Source organism: Dendrobium catenatum, unplaced genomic scaffold, assembly GCF_001605985.2.
Source record: "Dendrobium catenatum unplaced genomic scaffold, ASM160598v2 fragScaff_scaffold_1056, whole genome shotgun sequence".
NCBI classification, from domain to species: Eukaryota; Viridiplantae; Streptophyta; class Magnoliopsida; order Asparagales; family Orchidaceae; genus Dendrobium; species Dendrobium catenatum.
Genome location: NW_021319518.1, coordinates 216,217 through 241,513, shown reverse-complemented (window position 1 = coordinate 241,513; position 25,297 = coordinate 216,217). Strand labels below are relative to the sequence as shown.

General features: G+C 33.7%; 3 protein-coding genes and 1 long non-coding RNA gene across 7 annotated transcripts in view; 2 read left to right on the top strand and 2 right to left on the bottom strand.

The window, feature by feature from the left end:
- LOC110110834 (mitotic spindle checkpoint protein MAD1) overlaps positions 1-381 on the top strand; it is a 95,964-nt gene extending 95,583 nt beyond the window's left edge. For all 4 annotated transcript variants that reach the window (XM_028698092.1, XM_028698089.1, XM_028698090.1 and 1 more), the window contains one exon: positions 77-381. The gene's annotated coding sequence lies outside the window, so the exon portion shown is untranslated. The remainder of the gene's footprint in view (positions 1-76) is intronic.
- A 6,037-nt stretch (positions 382-6,418) lies between these two features.
- Positions 6,419-7,053, bottom strand: LOC110100637. Its single transcript, XM_028698232.1, has 2 exons — positions 6,557-7,053; positions 6,419-6,461 (listed from the first exon to the last, which is right to left on the bottom strand). Exons 1-2 carry the CDS (start codon positions 7,051-7,053, stop codon positions 6,419-6,421), a joined length of 540 nt encoding a protein of 179 aa, XP_028554065.1.
- Positions 7,054-10,029: 2,976 nt separating this feature from the next.
- LOC110100632 (protein IQ-DOMAIN 14) lies at positions 10,030-21,344 on the bottom strand. The gene is made up of 5 exons (XM_028698088.1): positions 18,448-21,344; positions 17,741-18,139; positions 16,203-16,448; positions 13,921-14,052; positions 10,030-10,855 (listed from the first exon to the last, which is right to left on the bottom strand). Exons 1-5 carry the CDS (start codon positions 18,520-18,522, stop codon positions 10,190-10,192), a joined length of 1,518 nt encoding a protein of 505 aa, XP_028553921.1. The 5' UTR covers positions 18,523-21,344; the 3' UTR covers positions 10,030-10,189.
- Positions 10,735-22,663, top strand: LOC114580477. Its single transcript, XR_003701896.1, has 2 exons — positions 10,735-10,873; positions 22,240-22,663. It is a non-coding gene; the product is annotated as an uncharacterized LOC114580477 (long non-coding RNA).
- Positions 22,664-25,297: the final 2,634 nt, after the last annotated feature.

The window sequence follows — 25,297 nt, the reverse complement described above, 5'->3', positions numbered from 1 at the left end:
ATTTTTACTAATTTGGAACCATAAAATCTATTTACAGTTATGTCATACCTCTAAAATCAGTTCTCATTTTATTCAGGAAGTTGGGCATAAGTGGGAAAAGGAAAGACCTCTCACATTTTTCATTTTGGTTCATGACGAGCTTTCTGCTGCTGGTGCAATACCTTCAAACCTCACTTGCCTTTCTTCTTGATCATCTAATTGTATATTCTTGTTGATTTAGATATTATATTCAGCCTGTTTCTACTTGAAATTAGTGTGTCATAAATTATGCCATGAATGCTCAATTTTGCACAACTGACCCCCCTAATTCATGCTTTTCAACACTACTTTTCTGGTTATTCCGATTGTAATGGCTATTTTTAATGAAAATTGGCTCAAATCTATTAGGATTATTTAAATTATTTCGTTAAGTTCAAGTACTAATAAGATAAAATTTTAATCTATATAATTAGCTACGTTTTTTTATATTTTTATGATATTTTTACCTTCGATATATGCATAATTTTTTATGTGCATAAGATAAATTGATGTAAGAACGTAGAATAATTCATCAATAAAGCAGTTGATCAATAGTTAAATGAGCATTTGATTTAATTCTTAGTTATTTATCAAACAACAAATGAGTATGTTAATAAATTTCAGAATTATTTTTGACATAATTCTTTATTTAACTCCTAACCTTAAACACTTTCAACTAAGCTAAAAATCTATGCTAAGGATGCGGATCGAAGAAAGCTTTAGCGGGATCTAGTCTTATTCCAAGTCCTTTTAGAACCTTTTGATGGCTCTATGATATTATAAAATATTGTAAAAGAAGCATATTATGTGTTCTGCTAAGGTTTCCTTCTCCAGCAGAACTTTCTTCTCCACTTGTCCGTGGCCTCCAGCGGCTCCTCCCTCCCCAGGGAAGTTTCTTGCCAAATTTTTTTAGCGTTGTTCGGATTTTTTTGGGTCGTTTTGATTTGCCGTCGTAATCTTTTGTCGATGGAGGGCAATAGCCTGGTCGATCTCGGCTTTTTGGCTGGTAATTCCTCTTCTAAGTTTTTTTGTGATGTTTTATCTAGTAGCTCTTTTTCGTTAACTTTCCTAGACCTCAAAATCTCGTCTCATCGCGGGATGCCCTCGTTATGGATTTAGGAAGAAGAAATTTTGGCGCTTGCGACATCTTTTGAGTTCGCTTTAGTTGGCAAATTTCCTTCTCGTAGACCTTCACTTGAGGCTATTCGCAACTTTTTTCAACCTCAAGCTTAATGGTGAATTTTCGGTTACTGTTCTAAATCCTAAGCATGTGTTGATCAAACTGGTTAATGATTTGGATTACTGTTGGGTTTTTTTTTTGTTGTTACTATTTTGTGAACAACAGCTTCATGAAGCTTTTTAAGTGCTCTCCTTCATTTGATGTTGAGATTGAATCCTCCATTATTCCTATTTGGGTCTCATTTCCCAATCTGAGACCCTATATATTTTCTCTAAGGATTCTTCATGGGCTGGGTTCCATGTTTGGTCATCCCCTTAAAATTGACCATGCAACATCATATGGCTGTAGGCCTTCGGCTGCTCGTCTCTTAGTTGAATTGGTTGTTACTAAAACTTTTCCCGATAAGGTTTAGGTTGGTCTGGAGAATTTGGGCTACATTCAATCGATGGTTATGGAGGCATTTTTTGCTTATTGATTTCATTGTAAGTCTTTTGGGCACTTGAAATTTGAATGTCATATCCTTCATCTCCATTTGGCTAAAGAACCTGTTGTTGTGAATAAGGTCGATGAAATAATTTCTGAGTTATCTGTTGTCGATACTAATGTTCATCGACCTGTTTCTATGTTGGAACCTTTGGTTGTACCGGATGTGGGTATTGCTGATGGTTTTGTTGTGATTCCTGTGGCAGTTGAGGATGCTCTGAACTCTCTTGTTCTGGTGGGGGTTCCTATTCTTGCGGATTGCTATCTGTTTGTGTCACCTACTATTGTTGAGAATGGTTTTGTCTCTGTGCTAACCCGTTGGAGGTGTTGGTGGGCCAATGTGATGTTAATAAGGTGTTGTCTGTTGAATCTTTTAAGTTGGGTATTTCATCTGAAACTTCTTTAACTGTGTTGGATTCAGCATTGAATGCGTCTGCGCCTGTTCAACTCGTGGATGTGTCGGCCTCTCTAATTTCAAACGACGCATTAAAAGCGCACGTGGCTAACAAATTGTTGGATTCCACTATTGATCATATTGATGATTGGTTGGATAATTCATCTAATAGTGGGGATGGGGTTGGGGGTATTTCGGTTGATACGCTTGATGATTTTCATGAATTATATAGTTTGTAGGTGAGTCATCCTGTTTAAAAAAACTATTTCCATTAGTGGTGGTAAGCGTCGAAGAAGGAAATCCAAATAGAATTCTTGTTCTTCCGGTTAGGTCATGCTTCTTGAGGCTTGTGTCGGATTTGGTTTCTCCTTTTGGTTGTTTGGTTTTTCGTTTGGCTTTTACTGGTGTGGATTGTGCGGCTGGGGGTGTTTTTTGGCCCAGGCAAAGATGTGGCGGGTTTATGCTCTCATTCATGACGGCTTGGCTTGTTGGCAACCATTGGTGGTTAGTGTGGGCTATGAGGCTTTGCTTGTCTTAGTTGTGACTTCAGTTGTGTGGCTTGGTGTTTATTCCTCCTCTGGATGGTTACTGCCTACATTTTTTGGTTGGTTGCAGTTGATCCGCCTTTAATTGAGCCCGACTGGTTTATTAATGTTCTCGTTTATGTTGGTTGTCTGTTCTTAGTGGTTTTGACCTTCATGTGTTGTGATGTTTGGTTTGTAGTTGGACTTGTTTGCATATCCCATGTACTGTTGGAATAAATTCTTTGTTAGAATAAATTCTCTTTTCATTAAAACAAAATGATATTATAAAATATTTTAGATTATATTTAGGCATTACTCTAAATATTCAAAATGTTTTCTAAGCAATATGTTTAATGTTTTCTCATTAAAATCTTAATTACTCCTCTCAATTATGAGAGATGATTTTTTATTAAGGCTAGTCACTAAAGAGGTCACATAGGTCATGCATCCAGTGTATAATAACAATTGTCTTAGGGTTTGGATTTGGGATATGAATTTTGGAGTCTGAGACTTAAAGTTTTATCACCATAAACTTAAAATTAATGTTTGGGGGAATGAATACGAGCCCGATCAAGATCTCATGGTTTCGTCGTCCTGGGTTATCATGGTTCATAGTATACTTAATTAGATGAGGTAGTCGACCCAACCTAACATAAGGTATCTTATTGGCAACCATGGTTGCTTCGTACAAGAATACCTTGTGGCCCTGTTGTGGTGTTTGTTTATGGGCATAGATCTGAATCCACCTTAGGTGATAGAGTGCTTTATGCCTATCGAATATATCCTATGATTCATTCCTGAAGGGTTTGACGACATTAGGGAACATATGGGCTTTGACCGTGATCGTAATATAATTGTGCCATTTTGCGGCAATATCACCCAACTAAAGGGCACGTGCTACGTCCCTACTGGCAATAGACTATTTGAGGGATGAATTTTAGTGATACACTTGACATGACATTTGCTCTTTGTGAGCTAAAGTTAATTTCAAATTTATTATCCCAACAAACAGTTGTGAGAGGTGGATGAGTTTTAGTTATAAAATTTTTAAGGTGATATATTTTATTTTAAAGATTTAAACTTTTATTGGATTTGAGATTTGACCAATCTGGTTGATATTCAATATGATCATCATCGGGGTGATATTAAAAATCTTTTTTTTTGTAAGAATTTGAGAGGCATTTTATGATTCAAGTCAGGTCGACTCCAATCCTTCTATGAAGGATGATGAAACTTGAATATTTGACCTGCATAACATTATCAAACTTTGGTGTTTGCAAATATATCTTATTTTTCGGTGCATATGCATGTTTTTTTTTAATATATAGATTGAAGTTATTATAGAGATATAGCATTCTATCCGTTTGTATGGGTGTTGCGGATCCAGTGGCATCTTTAGATCTGGCATTTAGAAGCTTTGGTGCAAAGACTGGAGCATATGTGGGGTCTAATATAGCTTCAAGTGACATAGATGAAAATTGGCTTTCACTGTCCTAAAGTTTAATGGAAATCCTTTGAATATTTTCTCTAAAAACTTGCTGACAACGACTCAAAATTCCTTAAAGAGAAGAGATATATAAAGTCGAATCAATCTAATTCAAGATTATTTGAATATTTTGACACATTTTTCATGTTGCCAAAGCATATCTTTGACATTAAACTCTATTTTACAATGATGCCAATTAGTATGTTGTCTCATCTTATTTTGTATAGAGTCCAAATTTTGCTTAGTTGTTGTTGGATGATATCACTCTGCAAGAGTATTGAGAAATTCATTTGGTGATGAATATAACAAATAATAATGAACAGGCATTTTACTATGGATAGTCTACAATGTAGTCATTCCCAAATCTTATAGAGATCATCATTGCCAAAATACATGATATTGACAATTTCATTAGCAAAGTCATTATATTTATTAGACGGCGAAGGTCTAAAAGTTTGTAGTTTAGCAATGGAGGTCAGAATGACCGTAGTTGGTAGGTGACGGTGGTCAAAAAGACCATTATATGGAGATTGAGGTCAAAAAGTCTGTAGTTGGCATGTGACGATGGTTGGGTAGAAGTTCAGTGATAGTTGGTGGTCAGGCGGTGGGCAAGGAGGAGCTTGATGGTAAGATATATCTCATATTTCTTTTTCTCTCATCTTTTCTTTCTTTTTCTTGCTCCCCTGCTTCCTCCCCCCTCAATGAAGAATGAAGAGTTTATTTATAATTTTTTTGGAGTGGCATGACCAATAAATATGGAGGAGATCAAGGGCATGTTAGGAGTGTAACTTTTGAATGGACATCCGATATCAACTCCTTTGATCATGAATTGTTTATCGAGTATTTGAGTGTCTTAATGATGTCAAAATTCAACAATCTTGGGATCATTGGATTTGTCTCGTCGAGCCGCTCAACTGAACTATAAGCATGTCATGTCATGTTTGGAAACCGTTTGGTGATCAAATTTATGATTTGAATCTTCCAAATGCGCTTCGGGTCTTCGATTTAGACCTATTTGGGCTAGGATTATGTCGAATTTGGTGTCGTTAGCTTAGTCTTTTTGAGATGTTCAGTTCGACTACAAGTTTATAGAAATCAGATTTCGGATGGTCCTGAAACTTAATTTTGAAAGTTTACAATTTTATTTGGCCTTGAGATTCGTGCCCAATCATGATTAATTTATGATGATATATCAATAATAATATTAATTACTCTCTGAATTTCTTGTGCTATCTTGAACATTTAGCAAATATATAATCCAACTATTTTATAAATTATTAGAATAATGTCTTATTGGAATTTTTTCAAATTTTGATTGATTTTTTTTTTAGAATAATTAATATTTGGTTAGGATTCGAAGAATGTTCGGTCATGGATATAATTTTTATCAAATATGTAATTCAGCCTTTATTGAATTTTAATTAAACATTAATCTTTGAATGCTATTTGAATCAAATTTGATCCGTACAAATTAAATAATAATAATAATAATAATTTGTGATTCAGCATTTTGGTATATGAATTCAAATTTCTCTTTCAAAATCACAATGATCGAAATAAATAAAAATTTGTAAGGTCTCATTGTCATAGTTTTAGAATATCGGGAGTTTTCAAAATTTCTATCAAAATTTATGTATTTGTGTTTTATTTTTTATAAAAATAAAAGTCTTGAAATTAGTTTTGCTCAAAATAAACCGATGCGCATCTCAAGATTTGCTTCAAACTTCTAAAAACAAACTAAAAATTTAATTGATTTTCAAACCAAGCAAAATAAACAACACATCTTAGTTTATTGATTGTGGGCTTAGATTAAAAGGTCTTAGGTTCGAGTCTTGTGTATGTCATATAAAAAAACAAACAAAATTAAAAAAAAAATTCATACAAGATAACTATTTGTGCAACCTCAATGATAGAATTTTCATATGAATATTGACACTCCCAATAGTCTGAATAAAATTTTATTCAAAACTCGATTAGTTTGCTCGAAAATTTTAAGTTAACAAAATTAAACAAAATTAGACCTTGAAGATTGTTTCATATATGTTATTTCACACCAATTTTCTCAAAAATAAAAGCATTCATTATAAAATTTAGTTATTTCAATTTGATTATCTTTGATCGATCGAAAATTGTTTCGAACTAAAAATTCTCTTAATTAGCAAAATTTAATCAATTCAAAAGTTAATTGGCAAATGTTAATTTTTAATTTTAAGTATGAGTCTAAGCCGAAATCTTCAAGTATTACAGTTAGTTTGTCCGAAGTAAGTTCTTATCAACACTAATTATCTCTCTTTCTTGCTTGGAATACATCAATAGATAATATTCTGAATTTATCAAACAAAAACAGAGGCCACTGCCATTAAAAGCTTCAAACAGCTACAGATAGAAACAATTAATAAAAAAATAAAAAAATTTCCACCACAGCTTCCACTTGTGCTTCCCCTAATTAAGCCCGGTAAGCCCCAAAGTACCCGACTCGCTTTTCCGTGCTGCAATCCCTGTCTTCGCCATCATCAAACCTCAACGCAAAGGCGAGGGCCATAGCCACCCACTCCAAGCAAAATATGGCTCCGCAGAGACCGCCAACCAGCTTGAGGATGACAATGGCGTCGTCTTCCCTGACGTACGAGCGGATCTCGGCAATGAAATCAGGTGAGCGGGTGAAGGCGAGGAGGGCGGTGGCGCCATGAAAGATGGCTGTGAGTGCGGCGGCAGCGGTGTGGGCTGCATGTGAGCGGTCGGAGGAAGCCACAGGGGAAGCAGCAGCGGAGGCGGCGGCGATGGCTGTGAGGGAGTGGAGGGAGATGAGGAGGAGGCCGCAGGGGGAGGGGAGGAGGCGCAGGGAGAGGGTGAGGAAGATGCAGCTTGAGGCGGCGCCCATGAGGAGGTAGTTGGTGAGCAGGTAGGCCTGGTGAGTGTGGTGGCGGCTGGAGGCGGAAGAGGACAATGAGGTTATGGGAATGGCCATTTGGTGGATGGAGAGTATTCTCAGAGAGAGGGAGAGAGAGAGAGAGAGAGAGAGGATTGTGAGGAATGGAGTAGTGTGAAGGTGGGTTTATAGAGGAAGGGGATGGAGAAAGTGACCGTTGCAGGTTGATGACAAAGGAACTCAACGGCTACTTCTAATTGTTTTATTTGCTTTTCGTACTGATAAATGCTTTTGTTCCCTTGAGACCGTTAAACATGTCAGAAGCTTTTTTTTTTTTTTTTTTTTTAACATTTTATGTCATTTAAGACAAACTCACACACACAATGCATACACATAAACTCAAATCCTAGACCTATTAGTTGAAAGCCTAAGCTCTCAACTAATAGGCCTAGGAGAGCTGTGCGTCAGAAGCTTGTCTCACGTTAGTTCTGTTTGCGCGTCCCGAATAATTTAGTTATTAAAAACATTAAAATTTTGGGCAAATTTTAAAAGGAAGTATGATTAATAAATAAATTAAATGATTAAATATGTTTAAACAAAATTTAAAAATAGACAACTGTCAGTTTAACAATCAACATTATAAAAAATTAAAACAATGTAGTAAGTTGCCTGTTAAACGGACGACTTGCATAATATTCCATTATGTTTTACAGTTTTTTTAAAATTCATAGTTATATTTTTAAAAAAATGTAAAAAAAATAATTTACAGGATGTTTTTGAACAAGTAGATCACCAGAACACCTCGATTTCCATTACATTTACTGGATAAACTTTTTTTGGGGCATCTCAAATAGATCAGTTTCTCATCAGCAATCAAAATAAAAGAAGAAAATCTTAAATGTGCGACTATACCTTTTTTTTTAATATATTTAATCACATAATTTGTTTATTAACAATGCTTACTTTTAAAATTTCCCCTAAAGTTTATTGTCAAAATTTTAATATTAAATTTTTATTTCCAAAAATATTAATAAAAAGGTTGAAAAAACAATACAAAAAAAAAAAAAGAGTTTTGTTGTTATTATTATTTTTAGCCTTTTATCAATATTACCACAAACTAATGTACCATCATAATATTTGATTTCAAACTAATATCATATAATGGGTTTGTAGAGGAGATCATTTGAAAGGTCAATAATTATGTTGAATTAATAGTGTTTTAATAAAAAGAATATATATATATTTTTTAAAAGATGACTTGATGCTCATAATAGTCATATTTAAAGAAACAAGTAAAATTGCACATGCATAAAATGCACTTGAATAAATTTTTAAAAATAAAAGAAAATATTATAAAAATAGATAATTACATTTATTTACTTACATGAATTAATAAATTTATTAGCAAAAATAATTATATTATTATTCATTTGCTTCAATATAAGTTCATAATCTTTTATTTTAATAGAGTTATAAAAATTAAATCAATATATTGTGTGCATTCTATTAGATTTTTTTTAAAAAAAGTAACAAAAATGTTTATATGATAAAAAAAAGTTTAATATTAAAAATAAAATATAACACTTTATTGACAAATGAAACATTATGACAAAATTTGAAATGCCAACTATAAATAGTTGTTAGAGTTCTCAATTAAACATGAAGGGATGAAGGCCATTTCCATCATGAGAAAAATGAAAATTTTATGCTCCTTAAGAGCTGTTATATTTGCACTTGAAGGCAAAAGCAGATGAGTAAGCAATTGATGAAAGCATCATACTGAAATCAAGTTGGCTGAATGATATCTTCTTTAAGAGATAGTCGCAAATAATGAAAATTAGAATGGAATAAAGCAAGAGATAAATCTACGTTATTGTACATATGCAAGAATCAATATACTCTTCTTTCACTATCAAAAAATGGGGCTACTGCAGCACTATTTTTGACCTATGAGACGAACTCTCGAATGCTCCGCTTGAGTCGCGCGCAGGAAAGAGAAGAACGTAAGGAGAAGAGCGGGATCGGACATGAATCGCGAAGTTTAGTTCGTGCTAGGAATTAGTGCAACTGGTGGAGTTTTGCGGGGGTAAATAAGGAGTTATTTGCACCGGTTAAAACCGGTGCTAAAAGGGATTTTTGGAAGCAGTTCTAGAACCGCTCCTAGCAATTGGTGCGAAAAATTCAACTTTCTAGTAGTGTTTGGAGTCACTTGAATCGTTGTAAACAAATATGAGGCAAAAAATTAGTACCAAGTTTAAGGATCAAGTGTTGCAAAGTTTCAGGTTAAAATCTAATGGCAATATATATTAAAAAAAAAAAAACTAAGGAATGATATTCAAAAGTTTTTCATACACAAATCAAAGTAGCATCCGTATATGTTGGCATGCCAAAATTAGCACAAAACACGACATTTTATTAACTCAAGATAATGGCAGCTAATTATGCACAAAAAGTTCTTCATGAAATCCATTCAAATACTTATTAATGACTTGATTATTGTTGGTATTAATGAATGTAAATTATGGTCATGATGAGATTAAATCAAAAAAACTAATTTTAAGAGGGTATCATCTAATTGAACTGAATACATGATATTCATATTAAATATCTTTAAGCAAACCTTGCATTAGGAAAATTAGAAAAATTAACACATGATGTCTCATAATTACTTTAATGCATTAAATTTCATTAAATTATTATTCTCGGTATAATTGTATGTATTCTTTGACAGTAATATATTAAATCTTATAATAAAACGTAAAAAAAAAAAGAAATTTTGCAATTTGATTGTTTGAAATTTAGAATAATTACTATTAAGCATGCATTGCCATTGCTAAGCTAAACTTTACCTTAATCCAACAATAAAAACTTCCCAAGCCAATCAGAAAATTTACAAGGGAAAAATAATTAATAACACCAAGGAATTAAAAAAAAATCATTTGTTAAATTGAAAAAATAGAAATAAAATCCAAATAAAAAAAAAGTGATAGAAAAACATTTAAAAACATAATCCATGTCATTGGACACCAAAGGAAGTCCATCGAAGGGGATCCCACATTGCATATGCTCGTCAGTGGGTACGATAGGTCATAAAATAAAGCGAAATTATTACGTGCGATCACCGGATATTATCCGAAGGTCAATTAAGATATATCAGATGATATGACACATCTTAATTGACCTTCGACAACACGTAATAATCCAAAATAGATATGAAATATAAATAATGCACAAATTACTTGTAAGGTTTCTTTCCCAAACCCGCAGGGAGGGAGACGGTGGAATCCACGCTCAGCTCCCCGACTGACATCATCGACCGGTGCTTACCGCCTGCCTTTTTCGCCGTAGGCACCACTGGAGCCGCTTTTTTCATTGCAGAAAACAATCTCAGGGATCCGATGCTCTGGCTCAGTGCAAAAGAAAACCTTTTGCCTTCCTTTGCTCCTCCGCCGCTCTCCATGGCGGTGGCCCTTACCTTCGCCTTAGCTGAGACTGTGGGAGCCATGTAATTCGGAATTGCTGTCGCTGATGTTACCGACGGCGCAAGCTGAGCCGTGAAGGGCGGGCAGCTTGTGAGGCTGTCGTCGTCCCTGAGGGCGGGTCTCAAGTGGATGGCCTGCCACCTGTTCGATGAATTGTGCGTGTGAAGCGACCTTGAGAACTTTGGGGTGTAGCCATCGAACGGTGTTTTTGGTTGCTTTCTGCGGCTGCTGGGACGGTGATGAGCGGCGCAGGCAGTGGTGGCGGCTGACGAGGGCCTGGGGGTCGGCGGTGCCGGGGTGTCGGCGTGGTGGGATACCGAGGGGTTCTGACGATCGAGCCAGTTCCACCATACTGGAGCCCCACCTGACCGAGCATCTGTGTGCGCCGCATGAGCAATCTTGGGCGTTGTTGTCAGCAACTGCTGGGCAATCAAAAGGTGTCATTGAATCCCATACATACTTATTGAAAGTAGAGACTGAGGCATGTGATTAATTCTTTAGATAATTGGTTAATTAGAGTTTATGATTATTAGCCCTTTTAAAAAATGGCTTTTTATAATATATAAGAATACATCAGCAGAGTGTTTTTTTTTTTTTTGGGTGTGTCATTCGGCTTTTGAACTTTGGATAAGTTGTCAGCTCAATGAATAGTTTTTATCAGACTTTATCCGGCTCTAAAAGTAGTTTTTCATTAATACAAGTCTATTTATCAATGACACCATGTACTCCCGAGCCACAACAATTTTCTCTTGATTGCCTCTACCTCCAACATGCCATCTCCATTGTATTCACTACTACCGTAGCTATACTCTTCTAGCTTGGGAGGCATTGGACTTCATAGATGATGAAGCATGGGAGAGAATTCGTTATGAAGATGATGACTCAAATGAAGAATTCCTCAGTAATAACAATGCATTTTACTTCTAAGTTATTACCATACTATTTTAGCTTTTTTAAAAAAATTAAATATGGATGAGTAGAGAACTGAGAAAGAAAAAAATTGACGTTGAACTTAATTTGATATAATATTTTTATGGAATTTCTATATTTTATGTTGTTTTTCTCTTGTGTGTTTGGATTTCAATTCTATTTCACACAATTTATCAGTTGCTATGTTATGTATTCTACAATTTTTGTTTCATATGTATGCCAGTTTATTACTTCATAGTTCAATAGAATGTTAATATGTTATCTTTTATCATATTATTTGATTATTATGCAAAAAATCACTTTTAATTTATATTATCATTTTACGTAATTTTGAAATTTTAAGACACACCTTGAGACTTATGCCTCATCTTCGAATGAAAAATGCCTCAACACCCAATTGCGCAATTTTAAACATTGTCTTATAGATTATTCTTTTTATAGTAGTCATAAAGATAAAAATTGTATTTCATTAAGATTGTTGGGAGGATGATCAGTGTAAATCATGAGACTAAACTAAAGATTGAGGGCTTACAAAGCTTATTATGTGTCATAGGGTTGTTCATGATAATTTGATGAAGCCTTAACAAGGATGTTGATTAGTAAAATTGAGCAGGTTTTTTCAAAATATATTTAACGTTTACCTAGAAATTTGTTTGTTATGTATTTTTTAGTATGTGAAAATTGTTCTAGTTATTATTTAATATATTAATTGTGTGCTTTGTTTGCTCATCATATGATCATTGATCACTTATTTATGTTAGCAAATTCACTTATCCCAAATTTCGATTGTATTCACTAAATTTACTAATATGGCTTTACATGATAATTACAGCATCAAAATTTTAATTAAGAAAAATGAGGTTAGTTATAAAATTATGATTTTTTTCTTAAGTAGATAGTTTCTACATTATTGCTTTCATGTTGCATACATTAATTGCTTCAAAATTATGTTAAATTTTGTTTGTTAGCACTTGTGTAATTTACATATTTAGTGAATTAATTTATATAGCTTATGAAATTCAGTTAATTTTTTTTATTACGCTTAATAGTATGCATAACTCACTCACTCATTTGCTTAAGTATTTAACCTACAGTTTAGTTAACTTATTTAGTGTCACACCTGTAGGATAGATCAATTGATTATAAGTATGCTTGATCTAATTTTTTTTAGTGTATATCATTAAGTTTTTGGTTCACTTGAACACTTATTTGTATTGGTTCATTCATATTGTGTGGATCATATCTTATGGGCGGATCCTCCATGTCTTGAGAGGGGGGGGGGAATGCCTACCCTCAAAAAAATAAATAAATTTCAGAGGGGTTATTTTAGAATATTTTGGGCATTTTGCCCCTCTCAAAAAAAAAAATCCCTAATTTTATTAATCCTAAGTGTCTTTGCCCATCCCCACAAAAAAATTTTTTTTTGACAACCCTAAAAAAAAAAGTTGGATCCGCCCCTATCATATCTCCTAAAGTTGTACACGTTATTTTCTATTTAAATTATTTTTTAATTTTTTAAATTACACTGCTTTCATTAATATTTTATTTTTGGGGGTTTGCATTGGTGGATTTAAAAGAAGTTCAAATATCCCCATTACACTCCTAATTCACACCCTCCTCCTAGTGTGCCCTTGACTATCAACAATGTGGTTTTACTGCCCAGGGATGGAATTGGAAAGCTTTGAAACTTCGTCTAAACAACTATTGTTTAAATAATATTGCAGGGCAGTCCACTGCTTTTGGGAATTTAAAAGTTAATTTGTGATTAATCTGAATTTAAATTGAGACTGATCATGTGTCTGTCAACTGCTAACTGTTGTCTTGAATAAAATTTCTCTTCAAATTTTTAATCTTGTGTGGCCAATTGAATATTGCTTCTTTGGAGGGCGGTACAAGTATGACTAACTCGGAGCAAGTCATCTCTTTGTATTGGCATGTTGTCTTATTTGTTTCTACGTTAGTAATTTCATTTTTATCTGTTTCTTCTGCATAATTTGTTATGGGCTATTTTAGTGGTCTTGATTTTGGTGAAAAAATAGGTTGAATTTCTGAATTTGTTTAAATTAATTCATTCGTTTGCTGGTTTTAGTTGTTTCTAAAATATTGTTAAAATGCTATGAAATTTAAGATCATTTCCTTATAAATTAGGCTTAAAAACTATTATTATATATTTTCATTTAAAAAAACGTTACTGGATTACTTGGTAATTTGGGGATCCTTAATTTTTCTTTACATGAAAAAATACTATGCAGCGTATTTTCCTTATTAGTAAACTTTATGTCTTAGTAATCCTGCATAACTATGCCAATAGATCAGTTGTCATTGCAAAATGCTGATAATGTTAGAAAATATGGCCTTTCCCCAACAGTGATATAATATTGATACTAAGGCTTCGTTTGAGACGGTTTTCTTACTCTTCTTAAAACAGCTTTTTAGTATAAAAGTTAAAATTTTTATACTCAAAAGATGCTTTAAAAAGTAGTAAAAAAGCCGTCCAAACGAAGCCTAAATATCAATCACTCTTGCAATTGGTTTCGTGAGAGGTGGAGTATACCTGATGGGAGTGTGCATATGCTAACGCTCTTTCCCTCTTCATGACAGCCTCCACCTTTCTTTTTAAATTAGCATCCCTTTCCTCTTTTGTCAGCATGCTGTCATCCCACTCATTATAAGCTTCTCGGTCCAACTGATCCAAATTCAATATCAAAGTCATTAGTGTCCAAAAAAAGTCTGTGACTTTTTGTAGGTTTTCTTAGGATTTTATTATAAACGATGTAACAGTTGGTTTAATTTTGTAACAGAATGTGACTTGCTTTTTATATTTAAACTTCGGTAACGAATCTATTCTTCTATTATACCTGTAGAGATCCAAGCCATCAAGGTTTTATTTGGCTTTCTTTTAATTCCATATTTTTTCTTTTAATTCCATCTTTATCATTTAAGAAAAGATGCCAGTTATTTTTATTATGTTCTACGTAAGTCGGGAATTGTTCTTAATATTTATGAATAATACACATGCTATTGGATGATGTCGAACTCATTAGAAATTCATCGGTGCAACACTAATCCTTTCAAGCCGTTGTTTAGTTTGTTCAATGACAAGTTAATAGTATAGGAAAACATGTTTGATTGCTTTTTTTCTTGCATCCTTTTGTAAAGATGCTTGCTTTTGAAAATTTGACAACACGTTCTGCTTATTTTGGAAACAACAAGGGCCTGGTTTCATAAACATAAAGTGTGTGGATAGAAGTTAATATGCTTGTTTTTTTGGAAATATGAAAGGAAAATATGAGTGAGGAAAATTAACGGGATGAAATAAAAAAGTTTGGGCAAGTTCTCATTTTAATGAAAAATCTGAATCTCACAATAGAGGTAGTAAACAGTTTCCTTCTGCCATTTGTTTAGAGCTGAAGATAAATATTTAAGAAGTCTACAGAGGGGTCTGCTGATTATACTCATGATTTAGAAATTTTGTATGCCTCGTTTGTAGTACTAGTTTAAATGAATGCGCATGACAAATGATAAATTCATTAAAAACCTATTTTTTTTAATTCCATATTTATTAGTTTATTATATTTAAGCATATATTTTTCTGCATCGAAAGAAACATCAAATTTTTATAATTCAAGAAATCAACTTTACACAGATTACTCTGATGAGAGGAGATGAAATAAATTGATGTGTTTCTAAATATCATGATCTATTGTAATAATATACTAAACACTTTAGGCAGACGATTGGTTTAGATGGCACAACTTTGTGAACTACTGTGCTGAAGGTATCGAATCATTATATATTATGTTGATTTAGATTTGGCTCATAAATATTTAGATAAAAGTTGATACAGGATTTTATAGGGGATTAAGAAATGAAGGGCTAGTATCTTTCTTCAAAATTAAAGTTGGGGATTTTATAACAGATTTAAATTTATTTTGAAAGCTGCAACGAACATTTTTTCACCTATTTTAAAATTTTTGTTTGTTATGTTGAGCTTGAGTTAATTTCATTAAACTTGGGTATTTTGAGTTTGAGCCCAATTCAAATCAAACACGACTCAAAGTTACACTGAGTGCCTTTTAGTAATTGCTCGAGTTTTGTTTAATTAATGGTTAGATTATATGTTATGATCTTAATGGTCCTTCTTGATTTTATTATCTTGATTTGCTGGTACATTTCAATGAGTGAATTACTTTAATCATTATAGTTGTTTCTTCTTATTTAATTTGCTAGATTATGATCTCATTCAATTAGATTCAATATATTTATTTGTTCATAATAAAATTACTTTATTAATTGTATTGATTTAATTTGATTTAATTATGTTTGATTTAGCACTTTGATTCCGTTAGATTTAGTTCAATATGGTGATTTGAATCATGTGATTAATAAAATGATTTGATTAATTCCATTTAACTTTTTAATCAATGTATTAGTTAATTCAATTTTGATCTAATAATCTGCTAATGTGGTTTCTTAAAGCTCAATTTCAATTTTCAAAGAAGATGCGTATTTCTTTGTTTGATATACTTAACAAAAGAAAAAACATGTTATTTTTTTATTTTATAAGTTTCAATTAATTTTTTATGGCACAAATGAATGGTTTAAATTAAAGATAAATTTTTAACGGCTATAATTTTTCTTGGTGAAATCACAAGTGCTATTTAATAATAGTATATAGATTTGAAATTGCCTTATAATGCTTCACAGTTGAGATGAGTCAAATTAATCAGCTGATTTAGCTGGGAATTCGTATGGCATGTATGATTTTCCACATGTACTTGGTACTTTTCAAAATATATGGATTAGCAAAAAATGTAGGAATTAGTTAATGCTTACTTGATTAGTGGCGTTCCACTTGCTTAAGCTGCTGAAGGTTTCTTTGCTGCTCCTCCATGATATCTGGTTTTGATGGATGTTTTGGTTTTCTATCATCCGAAGCCTTCCTGCATGTATTTGCGTTTGGATTCTCACAAGAAGCTGCATGCTTCTCATTGTGTTCATTGTTTGACGCTTTATGCTCTGCCCTTTCATCATGTTCTGGAGCCGTAGCAGACCTTTCAGTGCTTTATAACTTTTCCTAGCCTGTGCCATCATCATATTCTCATTACTTTACTGTATGTATGCGTAACAAGATGTTTGATGGTTTTAAGTTAGAATGTATTATGATGACTCAAGATAATTTACGATTTTAATACCAGCAAATATGAAAGTAATAATTTGCACCTGTTTATGCTACTTTCATGCTGACTACTACTACTACTTACTATGGTATGGTTCATTTATTAAATATCATTTTTGTCATCCTTAATTCTTTCTTCCTTAGCTTCATTTGGGACAACTTTCTTACTGCTTTCAAAGTTTCTATAGAGAAAGTAACTTTTTAAAGCTATTGTAGAAAGTAACTTCCTTGTATTAAATTTATTTTAAAGAAACAAAAATAATGATCAAACAAAAATTGTGATTGCTGTCTGTAAAGCAAAGCACTAAGAAAGTTGTCCCAAATAATATCTTTCAAGTTGACTTCTTATGTTTCCTTTTGTATTGATTCCCATTGAATGCTACATAAGGTTTTACCTCTAATCTTAGCAAGTTGTTTGTGCTATTTATGGTCAAGCTACTTTTGGTTTGTCCCTTTTTCATCCCAATCCTTTCACTTTAATTCTATTATTTTCTTATTATGTATTTCCTATGCTCTAATATTCATGTCCAAATAATGTATGTCTGTTTTTTTTTTTAATTATCATATCTTTATTAATGTTTTATTGTTACAATCTTACTAGCAATATAATTTCTCTCATATTTCTTTCTAGTTTTACCACTTTTACCACGTATTCATTTTAAATTTATAGTTTTAAACTGGCTCTATTTGGCAACAAATGACTTCTTTGTCATCCAAAACCAAATACCAATATATTGTGGGTCATATTTCAAATCAAACTTTTATGTCATCTTATGACTATTGTCACTAATAATTCTCTAAAACTTCAGTAGGATGGTCTTTGCTTATCTTAAATTTGGATAAAACCTTTTTATCCTTTTGGAAGACTCGACGTGAAGGTTCACACATAGTTACCGTCTTCAAGCATCATAGGCCTTCGCTAAGTTGTTAGTATGTGATACTTGTACTAATCATTTTAGCTTTTTTTCCTATTATGTTCCATATTTATAAAGTGCAATAACTGCTAAAAACTTGGTCAAATAGGGCATCATTCTATGCTTGTTTCTTTTTTTTTTTTTGACATGTCCCATAAACACAACAATAATTCCTTGCATGCGAGTGCTGTTATTTTTCTAACTTCACTGACCTCAAGGATAGATTCAAGTAGAGATCTTATGAAAAAAAGAACTTAAAAACTATTAAATTATTGTCTTACCATATAACCCCTGTAAGCTGCCTGAATCGTGGTTGCAGAAATGTGAACATGATTTGGGGTGATGGATTTATTGTTGCGTATGATTGCATGCTTGCTTGGAATGATGTATTTTGCCTTGTATGGAGCAACTGTTGCCTTCCTCTCTGAACTATTTGCCTTATCTGAAACTACATTTTGTGATATGTTGGCACCAGTATTTAGTCTGGTTATTGGAGATTTTGGCTGCTGAACTTTTTTGTAGGACACTTGATTTGCCCTGTATTGCTGCTCTTTCTCTACATCGCTCAAGATTTTCTCGATGCTGCTTGGTTCTCTATAAAGTGGGATGAAGGAATTTGCCTCCCCATGTCTTTTCCTTCCTAGCTCCTGCTTCTTCTCCTTAACATAGTTACCGGGACCCTGCGCTCAAATTTAGCTTTTTCAGTACAAGCTTTTATGTTTTGTAGAGCACTCCGTTCTAGATTTTGGATAAGATTGTGTCGTTCTTTGAAATTGCTTTCTTTTCTTTGTTCAATTTGTGATGCATGACACCAAAATAGCTATACAGTAGCGACTGTTAATAAGCTAGTTATCCTTAGGATTTGTATGAATACATTGGTCATATTATCATTTGAAATATGTTTTATCAATTTATCTGAAAAAAAAGAAGCTCCTAGAATAAAGTTGACATTAAACAAAGTTTACAATAATTCACTGTAAATGCTTACAGTGTCAAATTTCTCTTTGGATTTTGAGGTGAAGGCCTTTTTCAATGCAGAGATCCAACCACCTTTCTTCCCCATTCTTTTTGCATCACTAGTTTACCTTAAAACAATCCTGCATTGTTAAGGAAAGCAATATGAAGTTGGGAAAATTGAGCACTATAAGGTTCAACAATTATACAAGTTCATCTCTAACAGTATAATTTGTATTTTGGATTTTGTTTCCTTTCCCTTAGAGCTACATCCTTACCCTAGCTTACTTGTTGATGCTTTATTTGCTAAACATTTTAACATTTCTCTCTAATGTTATGATCAATTTTTCCATATTCAAGCTTCCTCAGGTTTTGTTTGTCATTGGTTATTGTGAAAAATGTCAACTTGGGTAGCCTAGTAATGAATAAATACTTTAGCATTGTGTTTAGGATACACATTCATTCAACTACTTTCTAATCTCAGAAGCATACACTTATCTTATTAAGCTATGGTATTGACCTCTAGGTTATGCTATGGGATGCTTTTAGTTGGAATATCTTTTCCCCTTTCTTGTACGAAAGAAAACTAATTTATATTTGTTAGAAGAAATCTCTATGAACAGGGTTGTATGTATAAAGTACAAAACCTTGTCATGATAATGCTTGAATATAATTAGGGAGAGAAGATCCGCGCCAACACCTTAATATGGTTATTTCAAAGAATGATGGCATCTAGTAGTTTCTCTTCCAAATATGAACTAGTTGCAACCAAAGTTTTATTTCAGGCGGCAAGGAATTAAGAAATTCCAATCATTGCATGCAATTAATGACATATCTATTATAATTTTCTTATTTAAGTTGAGATTTATTAATTGAAAATTCTAATGCATTCTTTCTTTAGAATTTGAATATCAGTTTTTGCATTATATGGTATATTTGGTTTTTTTTTTCTTCTCTTAGATTTTCCTGACTTAACAAGGTTTAGGGTCTATTGATTTTGTGAACGAAGTTATTGCCTGTTAAGGAACACAATAAGTAACAATGCGAAAGATAAAAAAACAATTTGTACTTAAAATACGATAGCTAATTGTTCCCTTTTTCAAAATGTTTACCCTCCATTTATTTTCATTATTTAAAAAATACTAGTATATGAAAATAAATTCTTGAACTTTGATATTTATTGGTTTTCATTGTTTAGAAAAATATTAGAAAGTTAGAAAATATCATTTGAGAATGAATTCTTGAACTTTGATCTTTCATCATTGGTTTTCAATGTTTTTAATGAAAGATTATCATATGAGTAGGGGTGTCAATATTTGACACGACACGAAAATTCGATTCGAGCCAGACCTAAAAATTTTGGGTTAGACTCGACCCGATTTCGAAATTGGTAGGGTTCGGGTTCCCGGATTCGATTCCTTTAAAAAAATGGGTCGGGTTCGAGTTGACCCGAAAACCCAAACTCAACCTGGTTTAACCCGTTTGGAAAAACACGCGATGTTGAGTCGCAGTCGCGTCACGCCTTCACCCTGCGTGCTACTGTCGAGTCGCTCATCGCGTGAAATCCCGTTTTTGTCTCGTCGCCGCCTCGCTGTCGCCCGCTTGCACTGTCGCCTGCGCTGTCCAACATCTCCTTCAAAACGAGCTAGCCATGATGCCCTCACCGTGATGCCTCACTCCGCCTGTGCCGTCACCTGCGCCATCCAACGCATCCTTCAAAGCATGTTTGCAGGTCGGGCCTGGTTGAAATACGACGGGTCAACTGGTGTCAGGTCAGTTTCGGGTTTGACCCGAACCTGACAGATTTTGACAACCCTACATATGAGAATGAATTCTTGAACTTTAATTAGCTATTCTCTTAAGATTTTTTTATAAATACCCAAAATAATGAAGTGTTAGAAATTTTTTTAAATTTCTTTATGGTTCTTCCACGTGAGTATATTGCAAGGTCTATGTAGAAAATAAGATAAAAGGCATGCTCCGGGCTAAATTTTTCTGAAACCCCTAATTCAAATAAAATAATTTAGTATTTTCATCTTTAAGATTCTAGCCTCTATTAACCCGCTTTTACAGGTCTACAGCTTTCCACTGTGTTTTGAAGTAGAATTCAAATGTTGAACCAGAAGAACATAATCCAAGTAGGAATATACGTTTTTACGCGAATAAAATCTACATATAAACCATGATGACTGCATTCTGAATATGGAAAGCATTTTATTTGTGAAGGATGTTTATGAAGCCATGTTGTTATATATAAAGCAATAGGGAAATATAGCAAGTTGGGGGAAAAACAAAATAAGAAGAAAAAATGAGACGAACCTTTAGAGATGACCATAAGGGGGCAGTCTAGATTAAAATCCATGTCATCCTTCACAGGAGTTTCTTCTCCAGTGACCTTAGGAGTTTATATTGCTTCCTTGTTTTTTCTCCTGCAAGAAACTTGGCATTGGTTATTTCTTCAAGGATCAGTTCCCTTTTATTTCATCTCTTTTGCAACTTTTTCCTTGTTTCTTGTTCGTGAATTTATAGAAACTCCTTGCAACTTTCTTTTTGATTCATGGAGGAGTGACCACTTTCTCACTCCAGGGGCCCTGCTCCCAACAAACTTTACTTGAATGTAAAGCTTTTGAAGGCTGGACAGGCACTTGAGAAACAGCTTGTTTTTCCCTCCTGTATACATGACATCAAGTATTGTATAGAGGTGATCCAACTGTTGGGCTGGAAGCTGTGTAGTTTACTATTCGAAACATATCAAAATTTAAAATAAATAAAAATATTTTCTAAATATATATATATATAGCTTATCCGAAACCTTCACTTGAACATATAGCATGTACTCTGATATTGCCATTGGCCATCCAATATTGTGCCGTCCAGCTTCACGGAGAACTAGTCAGCAAGCATCAAAAACCTGAAACCAGTGGGCATTACATATAGGGGTGTCAATTTCGGGTCACGGGTCGGGTTCGGGTCGAACCCGAACTGACCCGGGTGCGAAACGGGTCGACCCTAACCCGAACCGGGTAGAGAAACGGGTCGAAAAACTGATTGAATTTTTTCGAATTAAACGGGTTGGCGGGTTGACCCGGCAACCCGCCGGGTCAACCCGAACCCGACCCGTTTTTGAAACGGGTCGATTTCTGGAACCCGACCCCTACCCGTTTTGAAATCGGGTCGGGTTCAACCCGGATTTTCCGGGTCGGGTCCGGGTCCGGGTCCGGGTCGGGTCCGGGTCCGGGTCCGGGTCGGGTTTTCGTGTCGTGTCAAATATTGACACCCCTAATTACATATAGAATATAATTATTCAAGGTTTTCACCTTTACACCTCTTAAAAGCACATAGTATTTGCATATGCTGTCCTGTGTCTGTGTTTTTACTTCATTTTAGCCATCCTAAAGCCTTCTATGTGTTTCTCTTTTACATTCTTTAAGCATAGATTATTTACCTCCGCAAGCGAAATGAACCTTCTGGAAATCATAGAAATGTCCTTTCAAACCTAATGTATTGTTTGAAGAGTTTATTTTTCATTTTTGTTGTTCTGTTTTATCATGATGACAACTAATAACTAAACCACTGCTGAAGCATGCAAATGAAACTAGACACACAATCTTTGTTTCCGGAAACATAATTATTTGCAAATACAATACTTAGGCTTCGTTTGGGACGGCTTTCTTTCTGCTACTTAAAGCAGCTTTTTAATACAAAATTAAAAAATTTTGTATTAGAAAGTTGCTTAATGAAGCAGAAAAAAAGCCATCCCAAACGAAGCATTAGGAGTGCTTGCTTATTCAAGAAAATATGGTCGTTTACATATGTATTCTTGTAGATTTAACACTTCTTTTAGCTATCACTGAAAGAAAAAGAAGACAGAAGGATTGAAGTGGCAGCTGGCTTTGTATTGAAATGTTTGATATTAACTTGGAAGCTACTCAACATATGCAGCGTAAAGAACAAAGTTTGGTGGTACACTTATCTATATTAATCTGTGGTGTGATGGTTGTTAGTAACTACTCTACTAGTAGGCCATCTATTCTCTTTTGTCAACTGCAGATAATGTTGAAATCATCTGCATCTCTCTGTTCCTTTTATTTTTATTCTAAAATGCCCACCTAAAAGCATGACTAATGAAAAAAGAATGCGCGACCAAAAATTTCTGCCCCTGCAAGTATAATGATATTATCTAATAAACTCCACTCTAGTTACTTAGTTTTTTCGTCACAAAATCCATTAATTTAATTAGATTTTCGTTATTGTGCAACTGTGTTTGGAATTGTATCTCCTGCACGGAAATAGTGTATTGAAATATCTGTATTATTTGAAAAAATTATTCTGTGCAGATGCCGAACGTCCTCCGGAGATTAAATAGAATGCACCACATCACCTCTTATTCGGTACCGTGAATCGGTACTGCTGATGTAGCATATTATGGTTGATCTCTGTATGACGTTTTGCGTCCGGCCTCCGCACAGAATAATGTAATGGTAATCGACTCATAATGAATTGTAAATGCAAAAGATGTGTGCAAATTATTTTCAACAAAGTGCCTTTACTCGTTGATTTAGTTTTCTATGACGTTGTATTGCTTACAATTGAGATGATATATCATTGTTTTTTTTTTAATGATGAAATTTTTTAGATGAATTATTTGGTTGGTGTTGTTAGAAATTGATACTGATTTTACATTTGCAAATTCCACTATAACGGCTATAAAAAATATAATTATTTTCATTTCACATGAATACAAGTAAATTGGAATCAGCACTCTTTTTTTTGTGGCTGCCTAGTTGGCCTTTATTAGGAGAGATTATTACGTGCGGAGACTGAACATAGAGAACCGTTTGTTTTTGTCTATGTGAACAATAAAAATGCAGTTTATTATGCTTTTACTGTTCATAGAGAAATCAAACGGTTGTCTGAACCAGTCTCCGCACGTAATAATTTCTCATTTATAAGAGAGAGGTCGTGTTAGATGCGTAGAAATAGAGAGTGCCTTGGATGAAAACTATTTGTTTAAGGAATCATGATTTCCAATGGATCTCATTCAGCTTATCTGCGCCATATATGTGACATCAGGCTGTTACTATGCCTTAGCCTTCATATGGGAACAGTATCACTTCTTTTTTAAGCTGCTTTTGAAAAAAAACTTTAAAGAGTAGTAATGTTTCAAATGAAATTTTAATTCAAAGAGTTGGAGAATTTTATTTATTATCAAAGTCCTAACGAATGGAAAATTATCTAAAAAAAACCCCAATAATGAGTAAGATTTTAAATTTCACATCTTTCAAGCAACTTAATCTTGAAAAAAAAAAAATACAGCATAAACTAAAAAAGATAAGAAATTAATTAAGTCCATGGGTGAAGAAACTTCTGAGGCAAAATTCAAGTTGGATGGTTGAAGTGGAGGAATGCATCGGGCTTGTTATGTGATAGAAATGTGCCCCTCAAATTTAAGAGAAAATTCTATAAGATGATAGTGAGGCCTGCTATGCTTTATGGTGCCGAATGTTGGCTATTAAAAGAGAGGAATAATACTAAGTCAAGTGTGACAGAGATGAGGATGCTCAGATGAATGAGTGGCTTTACCCTTAAAGATAGGATATGAAATGAGCATATACGTGAAAAGGTTGGAGTAGCTCCAGTAGAAGATAAGATTAGAGAGAGTCGTCTTAGATGGTTTGGTCACATAAAAAGGCGGCCTTCCGATGATCCGATTAGGAGAGTAGACGTAGTAGATTTGACTTGTGTTAAGAAAGGTAGGGGTAGACCTAAAAAGACTTGGTTAGAAAATATTAGGAATGATCTTTCTTTATTAGATTTAAACGAGAATTTGACTTTTAATAGGACACAATGGAGAAAAAAGATTCATGTAGCCGACCTCACGTAGTGGGATAAAGGCTTGATGTTGTTGTTGTTGTTGTTGGTGGTGGTGAAGAAACTTCTGAAACAATTTAGTGAAAACTGTTAAATGTTTTAGCTAATCCCATTCGAAAGATTTATTTATTTTTGAAGGTAGGTGCACTCTATTCTTGGTAGTTTTAAAGTCATAAATAGAGGTTTAATAAATAAAAGGTGCTCATTCGGTTTCAGGACACAAGAAAATATCTGCATGGTCCTGTGAGAATGGCATAATTTGCCCCCCAACCTTCTGAAGAAGTAAAAGAGGAAAACGCCTAGGACACTCTTTTGGATACTTAGACTAATTAAAAATTATTTGGCGTGTAGTGCAAGTATTGAGCAAAAGAAAACCCATTTGGATGTGATGGATAAAAAATTAGTAGGATGCTCAATGTAAAAAAAGCAACAAGTTCTTCGAATTAATACTTTAGGGAAATGTTATTACGTGCGGACGTCAAATACGTTAGGATGTCAATCAGGAGATATCATGTCACTCAATGTACAGTGCATTGCGTGACATGGTAGCTCCTTTATTGGTATTTGAATGTATTTGATGCCCGCATATAATAATCTCTCTATTTTAGGAGAATCCTCTCTAGTGAATATCTTAGAAACACATGAGCAGATCTTTATTGATGCCTTTGAGAGAATTTTTAGAAGATTTAACACATAGATATTCACTCAAGTGCCCCTCTAATAATGATCAATCTGTCTTGAAAATCAGCTAACTAGTTCGTTGATATTGAAATGCTTAACTAAACTCAAATGAATATCAGGAATATATAAGAGGACACTAAGCATCATCAACACGGCATTTTCTAGATGTAATTTATGAGGCCATGGTATATTCAAATAATCTGACAAATCATATTTACATCATTATTTCTTTTTGGTTTCTTTCTCTATCCCTTTAGGACTTATACTACACTTCAATCTCCTCTTCAAATCTATCTGATTGATTGTTTTAATATAAATTTAGATATCAACAT

Coding starts and splice junctions, on each gene's coding strand:
- LOC110100637 (XM_028698232.1), bottom strand. CDS start 7,053: ATGGCCATTCCCATAACCTCATTGTCCTCTTCCGCCTCCAGCCGCCAC. Junction 6,462..6,556: donor AGCACGGAAAAGCGAGTCGG/GTACTTTGGGGC, acceptor TTCTATCTGTAG/CTGTTTGAAGCTTTTAATGG.
- LOC110100632 (XM_028698088.1), bottom strand. CDS start 18,522: ATGGGGAAGAAAGGTGGTTGGATCTCTGCATTGAAAAAGGCCTTCACC. Junction 14,053..16,202: donor AGTGGAACGCCACTAATCAA/GTAAGCATTAAC, acceptor AATTTGGATCAG/TTGGACCGAGAAGCTTATAA. Junction 10,856..13,920: donor CATATGCACACTCCCATCAG/GTATACTCCACC, acceptor ATTGCCCAGCAG/TTGCTGACAACAACGCCCAA.